This window comes from Cetorhinus maximus, chromosome 12 (genome assembly GCF_964194155.1).
Source record: "Cetorhinus maximus chromosome 12, sCetMax3.hap1.1, whole genome shotgun sequence".
Classification (NCBI taxonomy): Eukaryota; Metazoa; Chordata; class Chondrichthyes; order Lamniformes; family Cetorhinidae; genus Cetorhinus; species Cetorhinus maximus.
The window spans coordinates 69,546,893-69,568,358 of record NC_135890.1 but is presented as its reverse complement, the minus strand read 5'-3'; the positions used below and the strand labels follow the sequence as shown (position 1 = coordinate 69,568,358).

General features: G+C 42.7%; 1 protein-coding gene across 3 annotated transcripts in view; it reads left to right on the top strand.

Moving 5' to 3' along the window:
* cabin1 (calcineurin binding protein 1) overlaps positions 1-21,466 on the top strand; it is a 528,604-nt gene that overhangs the window by 119,462 nt on the left and 387,676 nt on the right. For all 3 annotated transcript variants that reach the window (XM_078553837.1, XM_078553836.1, XM_078553835.1), the window contains exon 26: positions 6,869-7,038. In XM_078553837.1, the coding sequence (XP_078409963.1) occupies positions 6,869-7,038 (170 nt within the window). The remainder of the gene's footprint in view (positions 1-6,868; positions 7,039-21,466) is intronic.

Genomic DNA, 21,466 nt, shown 5'->3' with positions numbered 1-21,466 from the left:
CAACAGATGGAGAAGGAGAGCTGGGGGTATTAGTTGATTTAAACAAAGTGCACCAGCACTGAAGTTCCTGTTGAGAAAGCAAATAGGGGTTTAGATTGTGTTCAAACGCCAAAAGAATATAACATAAAGAGCATTACACTTTGGCGATAACAAGTCTTTTGTACGTCTATATGTAATGAGAATTTTATATGTTTTGGGCCTCGCACATGCTGGGCATACCAAAACACTCAAAGGTGACTAGAATTATACCCTCTAAATTATGAAAGACTTGGGCTCTTTAGATTTGGCCTAGTGAAGATAGGATAGAGGTTTTAAATTAAGAGGATTTTGCCAAATCTTTGGTAAACTAGAAAGTTGTCTGGATATTGGATGAGGTAAAAATAGATAGAGGAGGTATTAGAAAGGTAGGCTGTACTTGAAGTCGATAAGCCACCTGGTCTGGAAGGGCTGCATCCAGTTGCTGAGGGAAGTAAGGGTAGAAGTTGCGGATGAACTAGCCACAATCCTATACTCTTCCTTAGATATCGGTTTGGTGCCAAAGGCTGGAGAATTTTAAAGATAGTGAAATGGGGAGAAAGGTAAACCTGGCCAGTCATAAGAACAAAATAGCTTGTCAGTGGTGGAGAAGCTTTTAGAAACAATAACCTGTGAGAAAATTAACAGCCACATGAACAGACTGGAGTAATAAGAGAGAGTCGGCACAGATTTGTTAAGGGCAAATAGTGTTTGACTAAATTGTTTATTTTTGATGAGATGAGAGGGTGGATGAGGGCAGTGCAGTTGCATCTATTAGGCTGGTTAGCAACACAAGCTCCTGGGATAAAAAGGAAAGTAGCAGCATTGGTACAAAATTGACTAAAGGATAGAAAACAGAATTATGGTGAATGGCTGTTTTTTTTTTGATTGGGTGGAGGTATATATTGATATTCATCTGGTTTCAGTGCTAGAACCCTGCCGATTTCTATATACATAAATAACTTGGACTTGGGGTACAGGGCACAATTTCAAAATTTGCAGATCATCTCACTGAAAACTTGAAGTGTAGTACATAGGAACATAAAAAACAGCAGCAGTCGTGGCCATTCAGACCCTCGAGCCTGCTCCACCATTCAATAAGATCGTGGCTGATCTCTGTGTTTCAAGTTCTACATTCCCATCTGCCCTGATAACCTTTGATTCCCTTGCCTAACAAGAATCTATCTACCTCTGCCTTAAAAATATTCAGTTACCCCACTTCCACTGTCTTCTGAGGCAGAGTTCTAAAGAGAGCACAAATCTGAGAAAAAAATTTCTTCCCATCTCTGTTCTATAAGGGCAGCCTCTAATTTTAAAACAGTGCCCCCTAGTTCTGGACTCATCGACAAGAGGAAACATCCTTTCTACGCTCACTTTGTTAAGAGCATTCAGGATCTTACATGCTTCGATCAAGTCACCCCTCACTCTTTTAAACTTCAATGGAAAGTAGCCCAGCCTGTCCAACCTACCCTTATAAGACAAACCGCTCATTCCAAATACCAATCTAGTAAACCTCTGAACCGCCTTCAACGCATTTACATCCTTCCTTAAATAAGGAGACTAAAACTGCACACAGTATTCGCGATGTGGTCTCACCAATGCCCTGTATAATTGAAGCATAACATCCTTACTTTTATTTTCAATTCCTCTCATAATAAAGGATAGCATTCCATTAGCCTTGATTATATGCTGTATATGACTTGACTACATGCACAGTAACTTTTTGTGACTCATGCACAAGAATACCTAGATCTCTCTGCACTTCAGAACTCTGTAGCCGTTCTCCATTTAAGTAATACGCTGCTTTTTTTTCTTCCTGTCAAAGTGAACAATATCACATTTTCCCACATTATACTCCATCTGCCAGATTTTTGTCCATTCACTCAACTTATTTGTATGTCTGCAAACTCCTTATGTCTTCTTCACAACATATTTTCCTAGCTATCCTTGTGTCTTCTGTAAATTTAGCTACCATGCCTTCGCTCCCCTCGTCTAAGTCATTGATGTAAATTGTAAAAAGTTAAGACCCAGCACAGACCCTTGTGGGACCCCACTAGTCACACCCTACCGATTAGACAAAGACCCATTTATGCATACTTTATTTTTTGCCAGCCAGCCAATCTTTTATCCAGGTTAGTATGTTACCCCCTAAACCATGAGCTTTTATTTTCTGCAATAACCTTTGATATGGCACCTTACCAAATGCCTTCCAAAGTAATCCAAGTACAGTACGTCTACAGGCTCCCCTTTATCCACAGCATGTTATTCCTTCAAAGAACTCTAATAAATTCCTCCTAAACCTCTAATTTCTTTCTCCTGATTAACCTTTCAGTCATTCACTGCTGTTCTTTATATTCTGATCAATCGTATGACCTGCCACTCATCTTTGCGCAGTTATATGCTTTTTCCTTAAGTTTGATGCTTTCCCTAACTTCTTTAGTTAACTATGGATGGTAGGTCCACCCTTTAGAATTTTTCTTTATAGTAGGAATATACTTATTCTGAGTATTCTGAAATATCCCCTTAAATGTTTGCCACTGCTTCTCTATTGATGTATCCCCTAGCCTAGTATCCCAGTTCACTTCAGTTAGCTCAGCTGTCGTGCCACACAGTTGCCCTTATTTAAGTTTAACATGCTATTCTTAGACCCATTCTTCTCCCTTTCATACTGGATGAAAAATTCAATCATATTGTGGCCACTGCTGCCGAGGGGTGCCTTTACCCTGAGGTCATTAATTAATCCTATCACGTTGTACAATACCAAGTCTAATATAATCTGCTTTCTGGTTGGTACCAGAACATGCTGCTCTAAGAAACTATCTCGAAAGTATTCTATGAACTCCTCATCCAGGCTACTACTGCCAATCAGATTTTTCCAGTTTATATGTAGACTAACGTCACCTATGATTATTGCCATCTCTTTATCACAAGCACCCAATATTTCTTCTTGTATACTTTGTCCTACATTGTGATTACCATTAGCGGGCCTGAGACCACTCCCACTAGTAACTTCTTTCCCCTACTATTCCTCATTTCCACCCAAACCGATTCTACATCCTGACCTTCTGAACCAAGGTCATCTCTAACTATTGCACAAATGCCATCCTTGATTAACAGTGTTACCCCTCCACCTTTGCCTAGCTTCCTATTCTTCTTGAATGTCATATACCCCTCAATATTCAGGACCCACTCCTTGTCATCCTGCAGCCACATCTCCATAGTGTCTATCAGCTTATATTTGTTTACCTCAATGTGCGATATCAATTTGTTTACTTTGTTATGAATGTTACGTGCATTTAGATACAGAGCCTTTAGCTTTGTCTTTTTGTTATCTTTGTAACATCTAGTCTTGATTGTTGGTGCATTCTTAGGTATTTTTCTCCCTGTCCCTTCCTGCCATTCACCAACCCTCATTTCCCATATTAATATTTTCCTCTCTTACCTTGTCTCTACTCTTTGATATACCACATCCTTTTACATTTGATCGCTTGCCCTCACTATTTAGCTTGAAACCCTCTCTACCTCCCTAGTTATGCGGTTCAGGAGAGCACCAGTCCCAGCATGGCTCAGACTGTCCCAACAGTACAGCCCCCACTTTGCCCAGTAGTGGTGCCAGTGCCCCACAAACTTAACCCAGTTCTCTCATACCAGTCCCCTCTCTAATTTTATGTTCCCTATGCCAATTTGCACACGGTTTGGGTAATAATCCAGAGATTATAATCTTTGAAGTCCTGCTTTTCAACTTAGTACCTAGGTTCTCATACTCTCTATGCAGAACCTCTTTACTAGTTCTACCTATGTCATTGGTACCTACGTGGTCCACAACAACTGGATCCTCCCCCTCCCAATGCAAGTTCCTCTCCAGCCCTGAGCAGATGCCTCGGGCAGGCAACACAGCTATCTGGACTCCTGCTCTTTGCTGCAGATAACAGTGTCAATCCCCCTCACTATACTGTCCCATACTACCACTACATTCCTTTTGCTCCCCCCCACTTGAATGGCTTCCTGTGCTACCGTGCCATGGTCAATCGGCTCATACACCCTGCAGCCCCCACTTTTATCCAAACAAGCTGAGAGAACCTCAAATGTATCGGACAATTGCAGAGACTCTCACTCCTGTCCTCTGGGTCCCCTTACCTGCCTCACTCGCATTCCCCTGTCCCTGACCACTGACCAAATCAGAAGACCCTATCCTTAGTAGTATGACAGCCTCCTGGTACAAAGCATGCAGGCAACTTTCCCCCTCCCTGATGTATCACAGAGTCCACAGCTCAGCCTCCAGCTCACTGATTCTGAGCCAAAGTTCCTCGAGCCACAAACACTTAGTGCAGATGTGTTTGCCCTGGATCACAATGTTATCCAGGAGCAACCACATGCTGCAGCCATGACACATCACCTGTCTTGCCATCCTTAATGTGTTTTAAATAATTACTTAATTATAGTATTCACTTATTTATGTTGCTTTTTATATATTTTATTAGCTTTACCACCAATGTGTGTACTATTTTAAACCTTGGGGATAGAATAGAACATAACCACTTACCAGATACTCACCAAACAGCTAGCTCCTTTCCCTGTAGTAGAGTAAGAATCAATTCCTACATGGTGAGAAAGATGGAAAAAGGAAACGAACACCACCTCCTCCCTGCCCCCTTCACCAAACTCCCCCACTCACCACACTCCAAGTCTGCACTAAGTTTGCCTTAACTGCACGAAAGAGGCCTGTAATTATAACTAACTGAACTGGAGCTAGAGTAACCAGATTCAGCCAGTTAGCTAATTAACTACTTGGCTCTCACAGCAGAGTGAGTTTACCCTGTCTAAGTGGCAAGAAAAAAAACTTAGCCTGCTTGTATAGTACTTTCCAGTTATTGTTAATTACAGACTAGATTAGATTTTAAGAGCAAAATTTAAGAATAAAATTAACACTTTAAACTCTCCCACTCACCAAACTCCAGGGGCAGAATCTTCTGTTTGGCGTGCGGGGGTGGGGGTGGACCCTGCACGCTGACGCACAAAATGATGTGCGGTGACGTCGGGCGTGCGACCCAATGTCACTGCGTGTCATTCCGACCTTTCGTTTGGCGGGCACGCACCAGAGTGGCTGCACACCCGCTGAGCTGTCAAAGGCCTGTTAAGTCCATTAACAAAACAATTAACCAATTTGACAGGGCTGCCCGTCCAACCTTAAGGTGGGCAGGTGAAGAGCCCAAGCGGCCTTCGCATTTTTCATGAAACCTCATACATGGGCGGGATTAGGTTTCATGAAGGGTTAATTAAATTAATAAATATTTTTTATACCTTTCATAAACATGTCCCAGCTCATTTGACGCTGTCACCGGGGGGACATGTGTAAATTATTTTTTTTTACCTTTTAATAAAAATTCTCATTAAGAAATTAATCTCCCTAAGGCACGGAGCTGCCTCGGAGATTTCTGCGCTCTTTCATGTGCATGTGCGAAAGAGCGCAGGTCCCGACTCTCCCTCTTCCCCCTGCCCGCACAGGTAGCGCTGAGCGCTACCGGGTGCGTGTCACACTGGGAAGGCCTTAATTGGCCCACACTTAAAATGGGGCGTGGAGCCGATCGCGGGTGATGATCGGCTCTGTGCCCACCCACACCCATTCCTGACCGGCCCGCCCGACACGGAGAAAATTCTCCCCCAGCTCTACACTCAGTTTCCTCAGCTGCAGTCCGTTTGCTTTAGCTGCACCAAAGAGGCCTGCATTTATAGCCATCTGAACTGGGGCTAGAGAAACCAGATTCAACCTGGTGAACAGTGAGGAAGATAGCAATGGACTTCTAGAGAACATAGGCCAACTAATGGAACGGGCATAAATAGGACAAATGGAACTCGACACAAAAAGTGAAAGTCAATACATTTAGATACGAAAAATGAGAGCGAATGCAAACTAAATGGTACCATTGTAAAAGATTGCAAGAGCAGAGAGATCTGGGGTGTTTGTGCCAAACCTTTGAAGGGTTAAGGGTTAACTGATGAGAGATTACACAAACTAGAATTATATCCCGTGGAATTTGGAAGCTAATGGGTGATTTGATCAAAGTTTTTAGGATACTAAGGGAAACAATGTAGATAGAGAGGAACTATTTCTGCTGGCTCAGGAATCTAGGACTAGGGGCTAGTCTAAAACTTTCAGGAGTGAAATTAGGCAACACTTCCTCACGCAAAGGGAGGTAGAACTTTTGAGCTGTTTCTACAATCAACAACTGATGCTCTACCAGTTAATTTTAAAATTAAGATTGATAGGTTTTTTTAATCCAATGGTATTAAAAGATAGGGGGCAAAGGCAGGAAAATGGAATTAGTTTGCCGATCAGCCATGATCTCATTGAATGGCAGAAAGGGTTAAATGGCCTGAGAATAATGGAAGAAAATGGTTAAAAATTGCTCCAATGTTATGCGTTCAGCATGTCCCTCCTCAAGACATTGAAATACTAATATTATAGGCTGCTGTTTGAGGGTGGATTGATTTGAAAAATTTGATTTAAAGCATGGCATTTCTTATGGTGGGACATAACTAACTTTAGTTTGGATTTTCTTTACAGGATTTTAGCATTTCGTGGCTGTTGTAGGAAGTAGCATTCCTAGTTCAGTCCCTGAAGTTTGAGTTCTTTTTCTGGTCCAACAGAATATTTGTATTGTGTAACAACAGGGACATCTAGTGGTAGGAAAATTATATTCTGTGCTATCCGATGATGCCTCCTGCCCGTCTATAATATACACATGCGTGCACACGCACAAACACATCTGTTCTATTTTAACATATAGTTGTTTGGATGGTGAAAGATGATTTTCATCATGGTTTTTTATTCTCCACTTCCCTCCCCTTCTAGGGAGAAATCCTGTACAAATGATGACGATTCTCATTCTTCTGTTGGAACCGTGCAAGGTCAAGGAAATCTTCCCTCAGGTCCAGGTCTGACATCTCCACCTTACACAGCCACTCCGATTGACCACGATTACGTCAAACGTAAAATTCCCCGTCAGCAGGCTTCAATTGATGGTATTTTTCTTGTTATAGATAATGGCAAACTTGGGAGGTGGTTAATAATTGGGACAATCATAAGTGGTGAATTCTGTTAAATGCACAACACTGGGTGATGGTGCGTAGGAAAATGGGCAATATGGCTGCTATCTAGCTTCTCAAAAATGATTGATTTTTCATTTAGGTTTCTTTAAACCTTTCTCGGTGCTTGCTTGGATTGTTGTTGGCTTGTTTAAGTGTCTGCTGCTTTGCTTGTATGAAGTGCAATTTGGCTGCATCTAGTGCCATTACAGGAATTGTTGTAAACAGCAAAAACTTTTACAGAATGATGCCAGTATTGGCCATTGCTTACAGTTCTCTGACCCAGGCCTCAAAAGTGAGTTCTTCTGTTAAGCACAACAGGCATTCACTTTAGCTCAGTAGCTTTGTGATGATGCCTGCATCCACCATTTGAGTTGATACAGATTGTAAACGCTGCAGTTGCTGTCTTAGCCACTTGTGCATGCTTTGTGCCTTGCTATTTTTCTACCTGGTCCCGTGACTTTTATTTTATTGGTATACATTTATCCATGGCCTTTCACGTATGTTTGGTGATTAGGAATCCAAACCTGCTCCAAACGATAGTAGAGTCAATATTTTGGTCCTTCACTGCCCTGACAGATTTTATTTAGCATGTACCCCAACTCACCAAGTGCAAGGAGAGTTGAGGGAAGGGATTGCAAAGATCCTGCCCTCTACTACATTTTAAATTGCTGGAATGATCTTTCCAGTTGAAATTTTAGAATTTATTTAGAATGTGATTCTTCACATTCAAAGAATAGATTTGTTGAGTTTGGCAACAGTACCAAAGTATTTTACAATTGAGTGGTTCTAGCTATTCTTTATAGGTTTGTTTTTTTAAAATTGGTTTTGTACCTTGTTAGTTTAAGGAAATGGTTTGCTTGTTTGTGGATAGGGCATAATTTTATTTTGTCCTGTCCCCTGTTTAAGCACCAGTACTTTAATTCCCAAGCCTTTATACAGGGGTAGAAATATTTTTGTTGATCCGAACAAACCTTACACAGTTATTCAAAGAGAGAGTCACCATCTTCTCCAGTCTCATTAGTTCTGGTTCACATAATTTGGCTGTTTTTTTACAATTTAAGTACTTTGAATAGTGTGGTTGTGAGTGCTAGAGGGAAACGTCACTAATTGTGCACTTTTCCCAGCAGAGTTTTGTCGATCCTAGTTGGGTAATACTTGAAAATTATAGATATTAGAGTTGTTATATCGAGGTTAAATGGCAATTGTTTTTTGACTTTATGGTTTCACAGCTTTTTATATTTGAAATCCTTAGGAGGGATGAGCATTATTTTAATCAGGCTTTGTGGGATTTTTAAGTATAGTAAAGAGAGGTGGACTAATCAGTTAATGATTAATTTCCTGGCTTTGAAGGCACGTTACCTCACGTTGGCAATGACATTGGGGTAACGAATGCGTCAAAACCATACAGAAGGAAGGAAAGCGAAACCAAGGCCCATAGTCCAGTGCATCAACATGGTTGAAAGGAGTGGAACAGAGGAAGTAAATTAACTAGTGATTGGTTAATGCTGAACTGGAAATCTAAAAGACATTGGGGTGAATGGAGACACAGAGCTAAAGAGCTCCACTGTTTGAGAACCTGAGGAGAAATGAGAATAGGCATCAGCATGATGAGTTATGATCCCAATGTATTGGGAATGTGTGTGCTCAGGAGATGTGTGGATGACTGAGGCAAAAGAAAGGAGAAGGTGTAGGGCAGTGTATTAGTAGCTTAGAAGGTACAAGACTGGGAGGGAGTTCTGATATCAATTACATAGAGAATAAAGAAAAGTTGAGGTGGTGGCAGTGGTGAGGGAAAGAAGTTAGAGGCTGGAAGTGAAAGATAGGGATTGTTTACCAGACAAATCATCTTTTGCAACCTTGATATTATTGACTACACCATCCCCTCCATTGCCCAACTGGTTACAACTGCTTCTCACCTGGTTAACTGTCTAGTCATAGCCAGAAAACCTTCTGCAATGGCTTTTCTTCCTGCTCCCTCATTGTAACCTCCTGAAGTTCCTCAAGTTTCTATCCTTGCCAAAATTTTATTTGATCTTGCTTCCGGGAAGTGATGTAGAATATCTCAAATTCCGCAAAGCCTTTCCACCATCAACAAGGCACAAGTCAGGAGTGTGATGGAATACTCCCCACTTGCCTGGATGAGTGCAGCTCCCACAACACTCCAGCTCTACACCATCCAGGACAAAGCAGCCCGCTTGATTGGCACCCCATCCACAAATATTCACTCCCTCCACCACCAACGCACAGTGGCAGCAGTGTGTACCATCTACAAGATGCAGTGCAGGAACTCACCAAGGCTCCTTCGATGGCACCTTCCAAGCCCTCGATCTCTGCCGCCCTGAAGGACAAGGGCAGCAGATGCATGGGAACACCACCACCTGCAAGTTTCCCTCCAGGCCCCTCAACATCCTGACTTGGAAATATATCACAGTTCCTTCACTGTCGCTGGGTCAAAATCCTGGAACCCCCTCCCTAACATCACTGTGGGCATACCTATACCACATGGACTGCAACAGTTCAAGAAGGCGGCTCACCATCACCCCTTCAAAGGCGATTAGGGACGGGCAATAAATGCTGGCCTAGCCAGCGATGCCCATGCCCCATGAATGAATAAAAAATTTTTTTAATATATTAAGTTTGTTATATAAATGTAAGTTGTTGTTGTACCCTGTTTAGGATTGTGAGGGAAGTGTCAGAAACGTTTGAGCCAGATATGGAAGCAGTATTAAAGTTTAAGTGTTCGCCTTATGTGTGAAAGAGATTTGACATGAAACAGGAAACTATTTCTTGGGAGCAGCTTTAGCAATGGCAGAGCTCCATTGAGGTCAGAGGCGATGCTGAGAATATTGATAGATGAAGGTTATGAGCGCAGCACCATCGAAGGTACAAGGTGGCAGCTGTAAGACCTGAGAGAGTGGGAGAAAGTGAAGATCTGAAAGCAATTCTTTTATTGCTCTGCTGCAGATCATGATATAGTATTTCAGCCATTACACTGAACAGTGAAGGTTGTGAGCAATCTGATGAATGCAGCGTGGAGTGATCAGTGAAATTAGAATGGGTTGGGTGAGAAGGTCATTGTTATAAAGAAGGAATAAAATAGGGGTGAAAAATAGGTGGCTGTGGACCACTAAGTTAATGGAAAACACATCAGAGAATGACCTCTCACCTACAGCACACACTGATTTCAGAGGAAAATGGATACCCATGAACATGCTTTTGTTTCAGGAGCATGCAGCTGATGATTTGCTTAACTCTATTATGGGAGTATATTTGGTACTGCATGTAATTAATTGGTGTTCTTCGCTTGTGCTTTCCGGCTATTTATGTTGGAAACTATGAATCTTATTTTCCTTTTGATGAGGATACATGTTTCAATCGTTATCTACTCCCGTATCTTGCTATGCTGTGAATATGCTTTTATGTGCCCTTCATTTAGTTCCATTATGATGCAATAGATTCTATTGTTAATTCTGCAATTTTTTGTCGTCATCTATTTTTGCTTCTACAGCAGCTTCTTACACCACCACCACAACTGCTGAAACCCTTCTCCATTCCTTTGTCACGCTCAACTTCTAAGACTTATCTCGTCACTTCACATCTGATCCGCACTAGATTATCACTAGATTACCAAACCCCATTGGCTCCTTGTCCCATGGTAAATGGAATTCAAAATCATTCATCTCATTCAATGGATGTTTGTTCAAATTCAACTTCTGCCTTTTCCAGCTTATGTGCTGTATATCTTGTGCTCTTCTGTCTCTGGTCTCCTTTGAATTCCACCATAGAAAAATAGAAACAGACGTAGGTCATTTGGCCCTCCGAGCCTGCTCCACCATCCAATATGATCGTGGCTGATCCTTTATCTCAATGCCATACTCCCGCTCTCTCCCCATTACCCTTGATGCCTTTAGAGGAATCTATCTATTTCCTTCTTAAATATATTCAGTGACTTGGCCTCCACAGCTTTCTGTGATAGAGAATTCCACAGGTTTCTCTTCATATCAGTCCTAAGTGGCCTACCCCGTATCCTGAGAATGTGATCCATTATTCTAGAACCCCCGGCCAGAGGATACACCATCCCTGCATCCAGTCTGTCCATCCCTGTCAGAATTTTACACGTTTCAATGAGATCCCCTCTCATTCTTCTAAACTCCAGTGGATACAGGCCAAGTTGGCCTAATCTCTTCTCATATGACAATCCTGCCATCCCAGGAATCAGTCTGGTGAATCTTTGCTGCATTCCCTCTATGCCAAGTATATCCTTTCTTAGGTGAGGAGACCAAAACTGCACACACTACTCCAGTTGTGGCCTCACCAAGGCCCTGTATAGCTGCAGTAAGGCATCCTTGCTCCTGTACTCGAGTCCTTTCACAATCAAGGCCAACATACCATTTGCTTTCTTAACTGCTTGTTGCACTTGCATTCTTGCTTTCAGTGATTAATGTACAAGGACACCCAGGTCCCTTTGTACATCAACATTTCTCAGTGTATCACCATTTAAATAATACTCTGCCATTCTGTTTTTCCTACCGAAGTAGGTAATTCCACACTTAACCATGTTATACTGCATCTGCCATGTATTTGCCCACTCTCTCAACTTGTCTAACTCGCCTCTTAACATCCTCCTCACCACTGACATTCCCACCTAGTTTTGTGTCGTCAGCAAACTTGGAAGTATTACAGTTGGTTCCCTCATCCAAATCATTGATATATATTGTGAATTGCAGGGGCTCAAGCACTGATCCCTGCAGTACCCCACTTGTCACCACCTGCCATTCCAAAAAAGACCCATTTATTCCTACTTTTCATTTCCTGTCTGCTAACCAATTCTCAATCCATGTTAATATATTACCCCCAAGCCCATGTGCTTTAATTTTGCACACTAACCTCTCATGTGGGACTTTATCAAAAACCTTCTGAAAATCCAAGTACAACACATCCACTGGTTCTCCTTTGTCTATTCTGCTAATGACATTGTCAAGAAAAACTCTAGTAGGTTTGTCAAACATGATTCTTATTTCATTAATCCATGTTGTCAAATCCCGTTGATTTTTTTCTAAGTGTTCTGTTATCACATCCCTTATAATAGACTCTAGCATTTTCCCTACCACTGATGTTAGGCTAACCGGTCTGTAATTCTGTTTTTCCCCTCCCTGCTTTTTTTAAATAGTCGGGTTACATTTGCCACCCTCCAACCTGCCGGGACTGTTCCAGAATCTACAGAATTTCGGAAGATGACAATCAACACATCCCCTATTTCCATGGCTACCTCCTTTAGAAGTCTGGGATGTAGATCATCAGGTCCTGGGGATTTTATCGGCTTTTAGTCGCATTAATTTCTCCAGCACTGTCTTTTTAGTAATACTAATTTCCTTCAATTCCTCCTTCTCACTAGACCTTTGGTTCCCTAGTATTTCTGTGAAGTTAAAACAGAATTACCTGGAAAAACTCAGCAGGTCTGGCAGCATCGGCGGAGAAGAAAAGAGTTGACGTTTCGAGTCCTCATGACCCTTCGAAGGGTCATGAGGACTCGAAACGTCAACTCTTTTCTTCTCCGCCGATGCTGCCAGACCTGCTGAGTTTTTCAAGGTAATTCTGTTTTTGTTTTGGATTTCCAGCATCCGCAGTATTTTTTTGTTTTTTTTTGTTTTTATTTCTGTGAATTTATTTGTGTCTTCCTTTATGAAGACAGAACTAAAGTAGTTGTTTAATTGCTCTGCCATATCCTTGTTCTCTATTATAAATTCTCCTGTCTTGGACTGTAATGTACCTACATTTGTCTTTACTAATCTTTTTCTTCTTACATACTTGCAGAAGCTTTTACAGTCTTTTATGTTCCTTGCAAATTTATTCTCATACACTATTTTTCCCCTCTTAATCAATCTCTTGGTCCTCCTTTGCTGAATTCTATACTGCCCCAAGGCTTGCTACTTTTTCTAGCAACTTTATATGACTCCTCTTTGGATCTAATACTATCCATAATTTCTTTTGTTAGCCATGATTGGACCGCTTTTCCTGTTGTGCTTTTGCGCCAGAAAGGAATATATAACTGTTGCAATGCATACATTCGTTTCTTAAATATTAACCATTGCCTATCCACCATTACCTTTTAATTAAGTTCCCCTATCTATCTTAGCCAACTCATGCTTCATACATTCTTTTGTTTAGATTTAGGACCCTAGTTTCGAATTGGACTATTTCACTTTCCAACCTAAGGAAGAATTCTATCATGTTATGGTCACTGTTCCCTAAAGGACCCCGCACAACAAGATTATTAATTAACCGCTTCTCATTGCACAAAACCAAATCTAGGATAGCCTGTTTCCTAGTCGGTTCCTTGACGTACTGGTCTAAAAAACCATCTCATACACACTCCAGGAATTCATCCGCCACAGTATTATTGCTAATTTGGTTTGCCCAGTCTATATGTAGATTAAAGTCACCCATGATTACTGTAGCATCCTTCTTACATGCATCTCTAATTTCTTGTTTAATACTGTCCCCTACCTTATCACTACTGTTTGGAGGCCTAAAGACAACTCGGACTAATATTTCCCGCCCCTTGTTGCTGCTTAGCTCCACCCAGACTGATTCTACATCTAGACTTTCTGAGCCAATATCCCCTCTCACTATTGCACTGATTTCACCCTTAACTAACAATGTCATGCCACCTCCATTTCCTTTTTGTCTGTCCTCCCTAAATATCGAACACCCTTGGATATTCATTTCCCAGCCTTGGTCACCCTGCAGCCATGCCTCTCTAATTGCAATCATATTGTACCTGTTTACATCTATTTGCGCTGTTAATTTGCCTGCCTTATTGCAAATGCATTCACATACAGTGCCTTTAGACTTGTCTTTTTACACTTTTTTTGTACTATGGCCTAATTTGCCGCTAGCCACTGTTTCCTTTGTCTTCCACTTCTGCTTTTTATTTTTCTGTCTTTCTTTTCTATCTTTGTTTCGCTTTCTTGTTTCTCCACTCTGGTTCCCATCCCCCTGCACTCTATATTAAACCCTCCCCCACAGTACTAGCGAATACCCCTGTGAGGATATTGGTCCTGGTCCTGCTGGGGTGCAACCTGTCTAGCTTTTACAGGTCCCATCTTCCCCAGAATCGGTCCCAATGCCTCAGGAAGCTAATCCCTCCCTCCTACACCATCTCTCCAGCCTCACATTCATCTGATTTATTCTCCTATTCCCAAGCTCACTAGCACATGGCACTAGGAGTAATCCTGAGATTACTACCTTTGAGCCCCTGCTTTTTAATTTATTCCCTATAGCTCCCTATACTCTGCTTACAGGACCTCATCCCTTCTTTAACTTATGTCATTGGTACCGAAATGGACCATGACCTCTGGCTGTTCACCCTCCCCCTTCAGAATGTCCTGCAGCCGCTCAGTGACATCCTTGATTCTGGCACCAGGGAGGCAAAATACCATCCTGGTGTCACGTCTGCGGCCGCAGAAATGTCTGTCTTTTTCCCTTATGACAGAATCCCCTATCACTATTGCTGTCTCACTCTTTTTCTTTCCCTCTCCCTGTGCAGCTGAGCCACTCGTGCCACCGACTTAGTTTCTCAGGGGAATGCAGTGAGAGCCATCTCCCCCAGCAGTATCCAAAACGGAAAATCAGTTGGAGAGAGAAATGGACCCAGAGGACTCCTGCACTACCTGTCTAGTGCTTTTGCTCTGTCTGACAGTCACCCATACTCTTTCTGCCTGTGCATTCTTTACTTGTGGTGTGACCACCTCACTGTACATGATATCCATGAAGATCTCACCCTTGTGGATGCTCCACAGTGACTCCAGCCACTGCTCCAGAACCGAAACGTGAATTTCAAGTAGCTGCAGCTGGATACACTCCCTCCATACGTGGTCACCATGGACACTGGAAGTGCCCATGACTTCCCACATCACACAGGGAGGAGCATTCCACGTGACCAAGCTGCCCTGTCATGACTTACCCTTAAATTATTCCCTTTACTTTTACTTCCCTGAGTTTAGAGAATATTAAGCACAGTAGAAATACTCACCAAGTCCTACTTCCCAAGGCCGCTGCTCCTCGTTCTGAGGAAAGCGAGAAAATGAAAGGATCACCACCTTCCCTCTTCACCGAACTCCCTCACTCACCAAACTCCAAATGAAGCACTCAAATGCAGCCCAAAGCAGCACTCCACTTCAGCTCCACCTTTGCATCTTGCCTTCGCCCTCAAACATGCGAAAGCTTTCTCAGTCCACCCCTGAATTGTTTTTTTGGTCACCTCCCTTAATGCACCTCCTGTGTTCTGCATCTATTTTCTGCTCTGCCGTACTTTGGCACGTCTTGTCTTGGGATGTGTGATGTTGGACAGGCATATTTTTCCTGTCTAACATCCTGAGGAATGTTTTGATATTCATCTGGGTTTTCCCTGCTGTTATATACAGCTCCTACCCTTCCAGATGCAAGTTCCATCCTTTTCTAGTGTGAATGTGCTAAGTTTTAATAAGGTCCATATTTCTTCCTCTGCAACATTCCTCTGCTATTCAACAAACTCCTGTTGTTTACTATGCTGAAACCATGAATATGTCTAGAATCAGTTTATTATCCTTATGTTCTCTTGAATTCAATGTTATCACCCTGGATTGCTTGTTTAACATTTTTCAATTTAGTTTCAGTTTTACCTCCTGACTATCCTTTCCCATTCTCCTAATGTTTTCAGATATTTGTTTTAAACTCCTGCGGAGTTTGAAATGCCAGTTTGGTGTTGATTTCCCTTGTTTTTAACATGTGTATTTGCCCAATTTACGTAACGATCCCAATATACTTTGTTTTGCTTTTTTTACAAACTGCTCTTTCTGAATATATATGTGTCCTTTTCCCAATTCAAAGTGGATGACTGTTATATCTGTTTAATCGTGATATCAGATATACACTTTATTCATACCCATATATATAATCTAAATTATTATTGTTTTTCTCAGTGTATTTTGTCAATTCATTCGTCCTTTTTGATTCTTTGACTGTCCTGAAATCTGATAATTCTCTTTAATTATTCCAAATTCATTTGTTATACCACAATATTATTTCAGCTACAATATGATCACTGTCAGTCAAGTGTTCTCCCAACTCAAAAACAGAATTACCTGGAAAAACTCAGCAGGTCTGGCAGCATCGGCGGAGAAGAAAAGAGTTGACGTTTCGAGTCCTCATGACCCTTCAGCAGAACTGAGTAAAGTTAGGAGGGTGAAATATGAGCTAGTTCTCTCCCCCCACCCCACCCTCCACCTTAAACTAGCTTATATTTGACCCCTCTCCTAACTTTACTCAGTTCTGCTGAAGGGTCATGAGGACTCGAAATATCAACTCTTTTCTTCTCCGCCGATGCTGCCAGACCTGCTGAGTTTTTCCAGGTAATTCTGTTTTTGTTTTGGATTTCCAGCATCCGCAGTTGTTTTTTGTTTTGTTCTCCCAACTCTTCAATTTTCCATTGTTTCAAATTCACTGCTCAGTTAAGTTTGATCGATTTCCCTGTTGTAACGGCCTGCACCCAGAGAGATTCCGGTATCAACTCCACTCCCATTGTAAATGAAAACAATGCATCCTGTGCAGTTACTCAGCTTCCACTTGAAATTAAGAACTGCCATCAATCCATGGGGGAAGTTTCCAGGAATGCTGCCCCTTTTAAGAAAACAGTGTTGTGTGCAACAGCTCTTCTTCCCATATCGTGCTATTTTATAGATTTGATCTGAGGTACTTTAGTTCCCTTTCTTCCACCTTCTGGGACAAATGGTTTCTTATTGCTTGCAGTAAAGTTCTTTTCCATAATTTTGTTTTGAGTTTAGCTCTCTAGATTTTTTTAAAAAGGTTTCTCACCACCTCTTAAAAGAATGAGGGAACGATTCCTGAAGTTATTTGAGTTATTTACATTTATTTGTTGCACTAAATATGAAAAATGGGTTGTGTGCCAGTACTTTTTTGGGCCCAGGGCTACCAGGTCAATGCTGGCCAATCTAATCTGCTTGACCCCAAAGCCATTGCTGCTGGTTGGTTAATGGCGATGTTTAAAATTTGTACAGTGATTGACCTAGCTCCTTCCCACAGTAGCCGTGTTTGTTGTCCTTTGTCACTGCACATTACAAACTCGACCTCAATCAACTTAACTGTTGACAACACATTCTGCAGGTTCACGTTCAATTTTAATGGAACCTTTGGGGTATAAATTATACCTTTGGGGTATAAAGCTCTTTTTGATCTCCAAGTTAGAAAGAGAATGCTGTGTGAGTACGGAGTGTTTGGTAGATCACTGCCCTTCTCCACTCTGATGTTCAGTTTGTGCATTATTTTATTCTGGCCAACTTTTATTCATTGGCTCGACACAGGCATTGCTGATAAGGCCAGCATTAATTTCCCATCTCTAGTTATCTGGTGAACGTTGTGTTTGGCCACCTTCTTGAACAACTGGTAGCAGTTTGAATACAAATGAATGGCTTGCTAGGTCATTTCAGAGAACATTTGAGTCAATGATAAAAGCAAAAAACCGTGGATGCTGTAAATCCAAAACAAAAACAAAAATACCTGGAAAAACTCAGCAGGTCTGGCAGCATCTGCGGAGAGGAACACAGTTAACGTTTCGAGTCCGAATGACTCTTCATCAGAACTAAGTAAAAATAGAAAAGAGGTAAAACATAAGCTGGTTTAAGGTTTGGGGGGGTGCGTGTAGAGCTGGATAGAGGGCCAGTGATAGGTGGAGATAACCAAAAGATGTCACAGACAAAAGGACAGAGAGGTGTTGAAGGTGGTGATATTATCTGAGGAATGTGCTAATTAAGGGTCGAAAGCAAGACAAGCAAGCTACAAGTAGCCCTAGTGGGGGTGGGGTGGGGTGAAGGAATTGAAAAAGGCTAAAAGGTAGAAATAAAACAATGGATGGAAATACATTTAAAAATAATGGAAGTAGGTGGGAAAAGAGTCCAATATAAATTATTGGAAAAAAGGAGGGGGGGGTGGAATCGGAAAGGGGGTGGGGATGGAGGAGAGAGAGTTCATGATCTAAAATTGTTGAACTCAATATTCAGTCCGGAAGGCTGTAAAGTACCTAGTCGGAAGATGAGGTGCTGTTCCTCCAGTTTGTGTTGAGCTTCACTGGAACAATGCAGCAAGCCAAGGACGGATATGTGGGCATGAGGGCAGGGCGGAGTGTTGAAATGGCAAGCGCCAGGGAGGTCTGGGTAATGCTTGCGGACAGACCGAAAGTGTTCTGCAAAGCGGTCACCCAGTCTGCGTTTGGTCTCTCCAATGTAGAGGAAACCGCATTGGGAGCAACGAATGCAGTAGACTAAATTGAGGGAAGTGCAAGTGAAATGCTTCTTCACTTGAAAGGAGTGTTTGGGCCCTTGGATGGTGAGGAGAGGGGAAGTAAAGGGGCAGGTGTTGCACCTTCTGCGGTTGCATGAGAAGGTGCCGTGGGAGGGGGTTGAGGTGTAGGGGGTGATGGAGGAGTGGACCAGGGTGTCCCGGAGGGAACGAACCCTGCGGAATGCCGCCAGGGGTGAAGGGAAGATGTGTTTGATGGTGGCATCATGCTGGAGTGGGCGGAAATGGAGGAGGATGTTCCTTTGAATGCGGAGGCTGGTGGGTTGATAAGTGAGGACAAGGGGGACCCTATCATGTTTCTGGGAGGGAGGAGAAGGTGTGAGGGCGGATGCGCGGGAGATGGGCCGGACACGGTTAAGGGCCCTGTCAACCACCGTGGGTGGAAAACCTCGGTTAAGGAAGAAGGAGGACATGTCAGAGGAACTGTTTTTGAAAGTGGCATCATCAGAACAGATGCGACGGTGGCGAAGGAACTGAGAGAATGGGATGGAGTCCTTATAAGAAGTGGGGTGTGAGGAGCTGTAGTCGAGGTAGCTGTGGGAGTCGGTAGGCTTGTAATGGATATTGGTGGACAGTCTATCACCAGGAATTGAGACAGATGGTCAAGGAAGGGAAGGGATGTGTCAGAGATGGACCATGTGAAAATGTTGGAGGGGTGGAAATTGGAAGCAAAATTAATAAATTTTTCCAGGTCCAGACGAGAGCATGAAGCAGCAGCGAAGTAATCATCGATGTACCGGAGAAAGAGTTGTGGGAGGGGGCCGGAGTAGGACTGGAACAAGGTATGTTCCACATACCCCATAAAGAGACAGGCATAGCTGGGGCCCATGCGGGTACCCATAGTCACACCTTTTATTTGGAGGAAGTGAGAGGATTTTTCTTTTCCCACCTATTTCCATTATTTTTAAATGTATTTCCATCCATTGTTTTCTCTCTACCTTTTAGCCCTTTTCGATTCCTTCACCCCACCCCACCCCCACTAGGGCTATCTGTACCTTGCTTGTCCTGCTTTCTACCCTTAATTAGCACATTCCTCAGATAATATCACCACCTTCAACACCTCTTTGTTCTTTTGTCTGTGACATCTTTTGGTTATCTCCACCTATCACTGGCCCTCTATCCAGCTCTCTCCCCCCCCACCCCCCCCGGCCACCTTAAACCAGCTTATATTTTACCTCTTTTCTACTTTTACTTAGTTCTGTTGAAGGGTCATTCGGACTCGAAACGTTAACTGTGTTCCTCTCCGCAGATGCTGCCAGACCTGCTGAGTTTTTCCAGGTATTTTTGTTTGTTTTTGATTTGAGTCAATGACGGTGGAGTCACATTTGGGACAAATCAGCTAATGACAGCAGATTCCCATTCCTAAAGAACATCAACTGTTGATTATGGAGAAGCCATCTGGGGAAGGGAAAACCTTTATCCCCAACATAACCACTTCTGGAATTTGCAACAAGCAGTTTTTTGCAGTTTTGCCCGTTTGTGACATGGTTAAGTTACCAAGCCCTGGTTCCCAGTGAGTGCCCAGGTTATGGAATAAAGCTAGCTAGGAGAAAACAAGAAAACTTTTTCCAACTTGCACTTGTTTGTCTTTTCAAAAATGCAGGTCTACCAATGTTGGCATTTAAGTAAAATACATCCTCTGATGACAAAAATGAAAGATGCTACCTTGGATCTAGTCAATACACTCAAAAGCTAAACCACCTTCATGCTAGGCCAGCATTTATTGCCTATCCCTAATTGCCCTTGAGAAGGTGGCGCCTTCTTGAACCGCTGCAGTTCATGTGGCGTAGGTACACGCACAGTGCTGTTGGAAGGGAGTTCCAAGACTTTGATCCAATGACAGTGAAAGAATAGTGATATAATTCCAAGTCAGGATGGGGAACTTGGAGGTGATGGTGTTCCCACGAATCTGCTGGCCTTGTCCTTCTGGGTGGTAGAAGTTGCTGGTTTAGAAGGTGCTGTCAAAGGAGCCTTGTTGAGTTCCTGCAGTGCACCTTGTAGATGGTACACGCTACTGCCACTGTGTACTGGTGGTGGAGGGAGTGAATGTTTGAGGTGGCGGATGGGGTGCCAATCAAGTGGGCTGTTTTGTCCAGGATGGTGTCGAGTTTCTTGTGTTGTTGGAGCTGCAGTCCAGGAAAGTAGAGAGTATTCCATCACATTCCTGACTTGAGCCTTGTAGATGCTGGATAGGCTTTGGGAACTCAGGAGGTGAGTTATTTGCTGCAGTAATCCCAGCCTCTGACCTGCTCTTGTAGCTGCAGCGTTTACATGGCTATTCCAGTTCAATTTCTGATGATTGGTAACCCTCAGGATTGTAATGCCATAGAACATCAAGGAGAGATGGTTAGATTCTCTCTTGTTGGAGATGGCCATTGCCTGGCACTTATGTGGCATGAATGTTGCTTGCCACTTATTAGCCCAAGCCTGAATGTTGTCCAGTTCTTACTGCAAATGGATTGCTTCAGTATCTGAGGAGTCACGAGTGGTGCTGAACATTGTGCAATCATCTGCAAACATCCCCATTTCAGACCTTATGATGGAAGGAAGGTCATTGATGAAGCAGCTGAAGATGGTTGGGCCTAGGGCACTACCCTGAGGATCTCCTGCAACAAAGTCCTGGGATGAGATAGTTGATCTCCAGCAACCACAACCATCTTCCTTTGTGCTAGGTATGACTCCAATCAGTGGAGAGTTTTCCCCCTGATTCCCATTGACTCCAGTTTTGTTAACAATCCTTGATGCCACACTTGGTCAAATGCTGCCTTGATATCAAGGGCAGTCACTCTGGAGTTCAGCTCTTTTGTCCAGGTTTGGACCAAGGCTGTAATGAGGTCAGGAGCTGAGTGGCCCTGGCGGAACCCCCTACTTAACATTAGTGAGCAGGTTATTGCTGAGTAAATCCTACAAGTTACTTAAGTCTTGCGTCCCTTGTCCCCTGGCCAACTCTATTGGTTTTTCAGGATCAGACTGAGTAAATTTCCAAGTATAGAAACCATAAAACTGA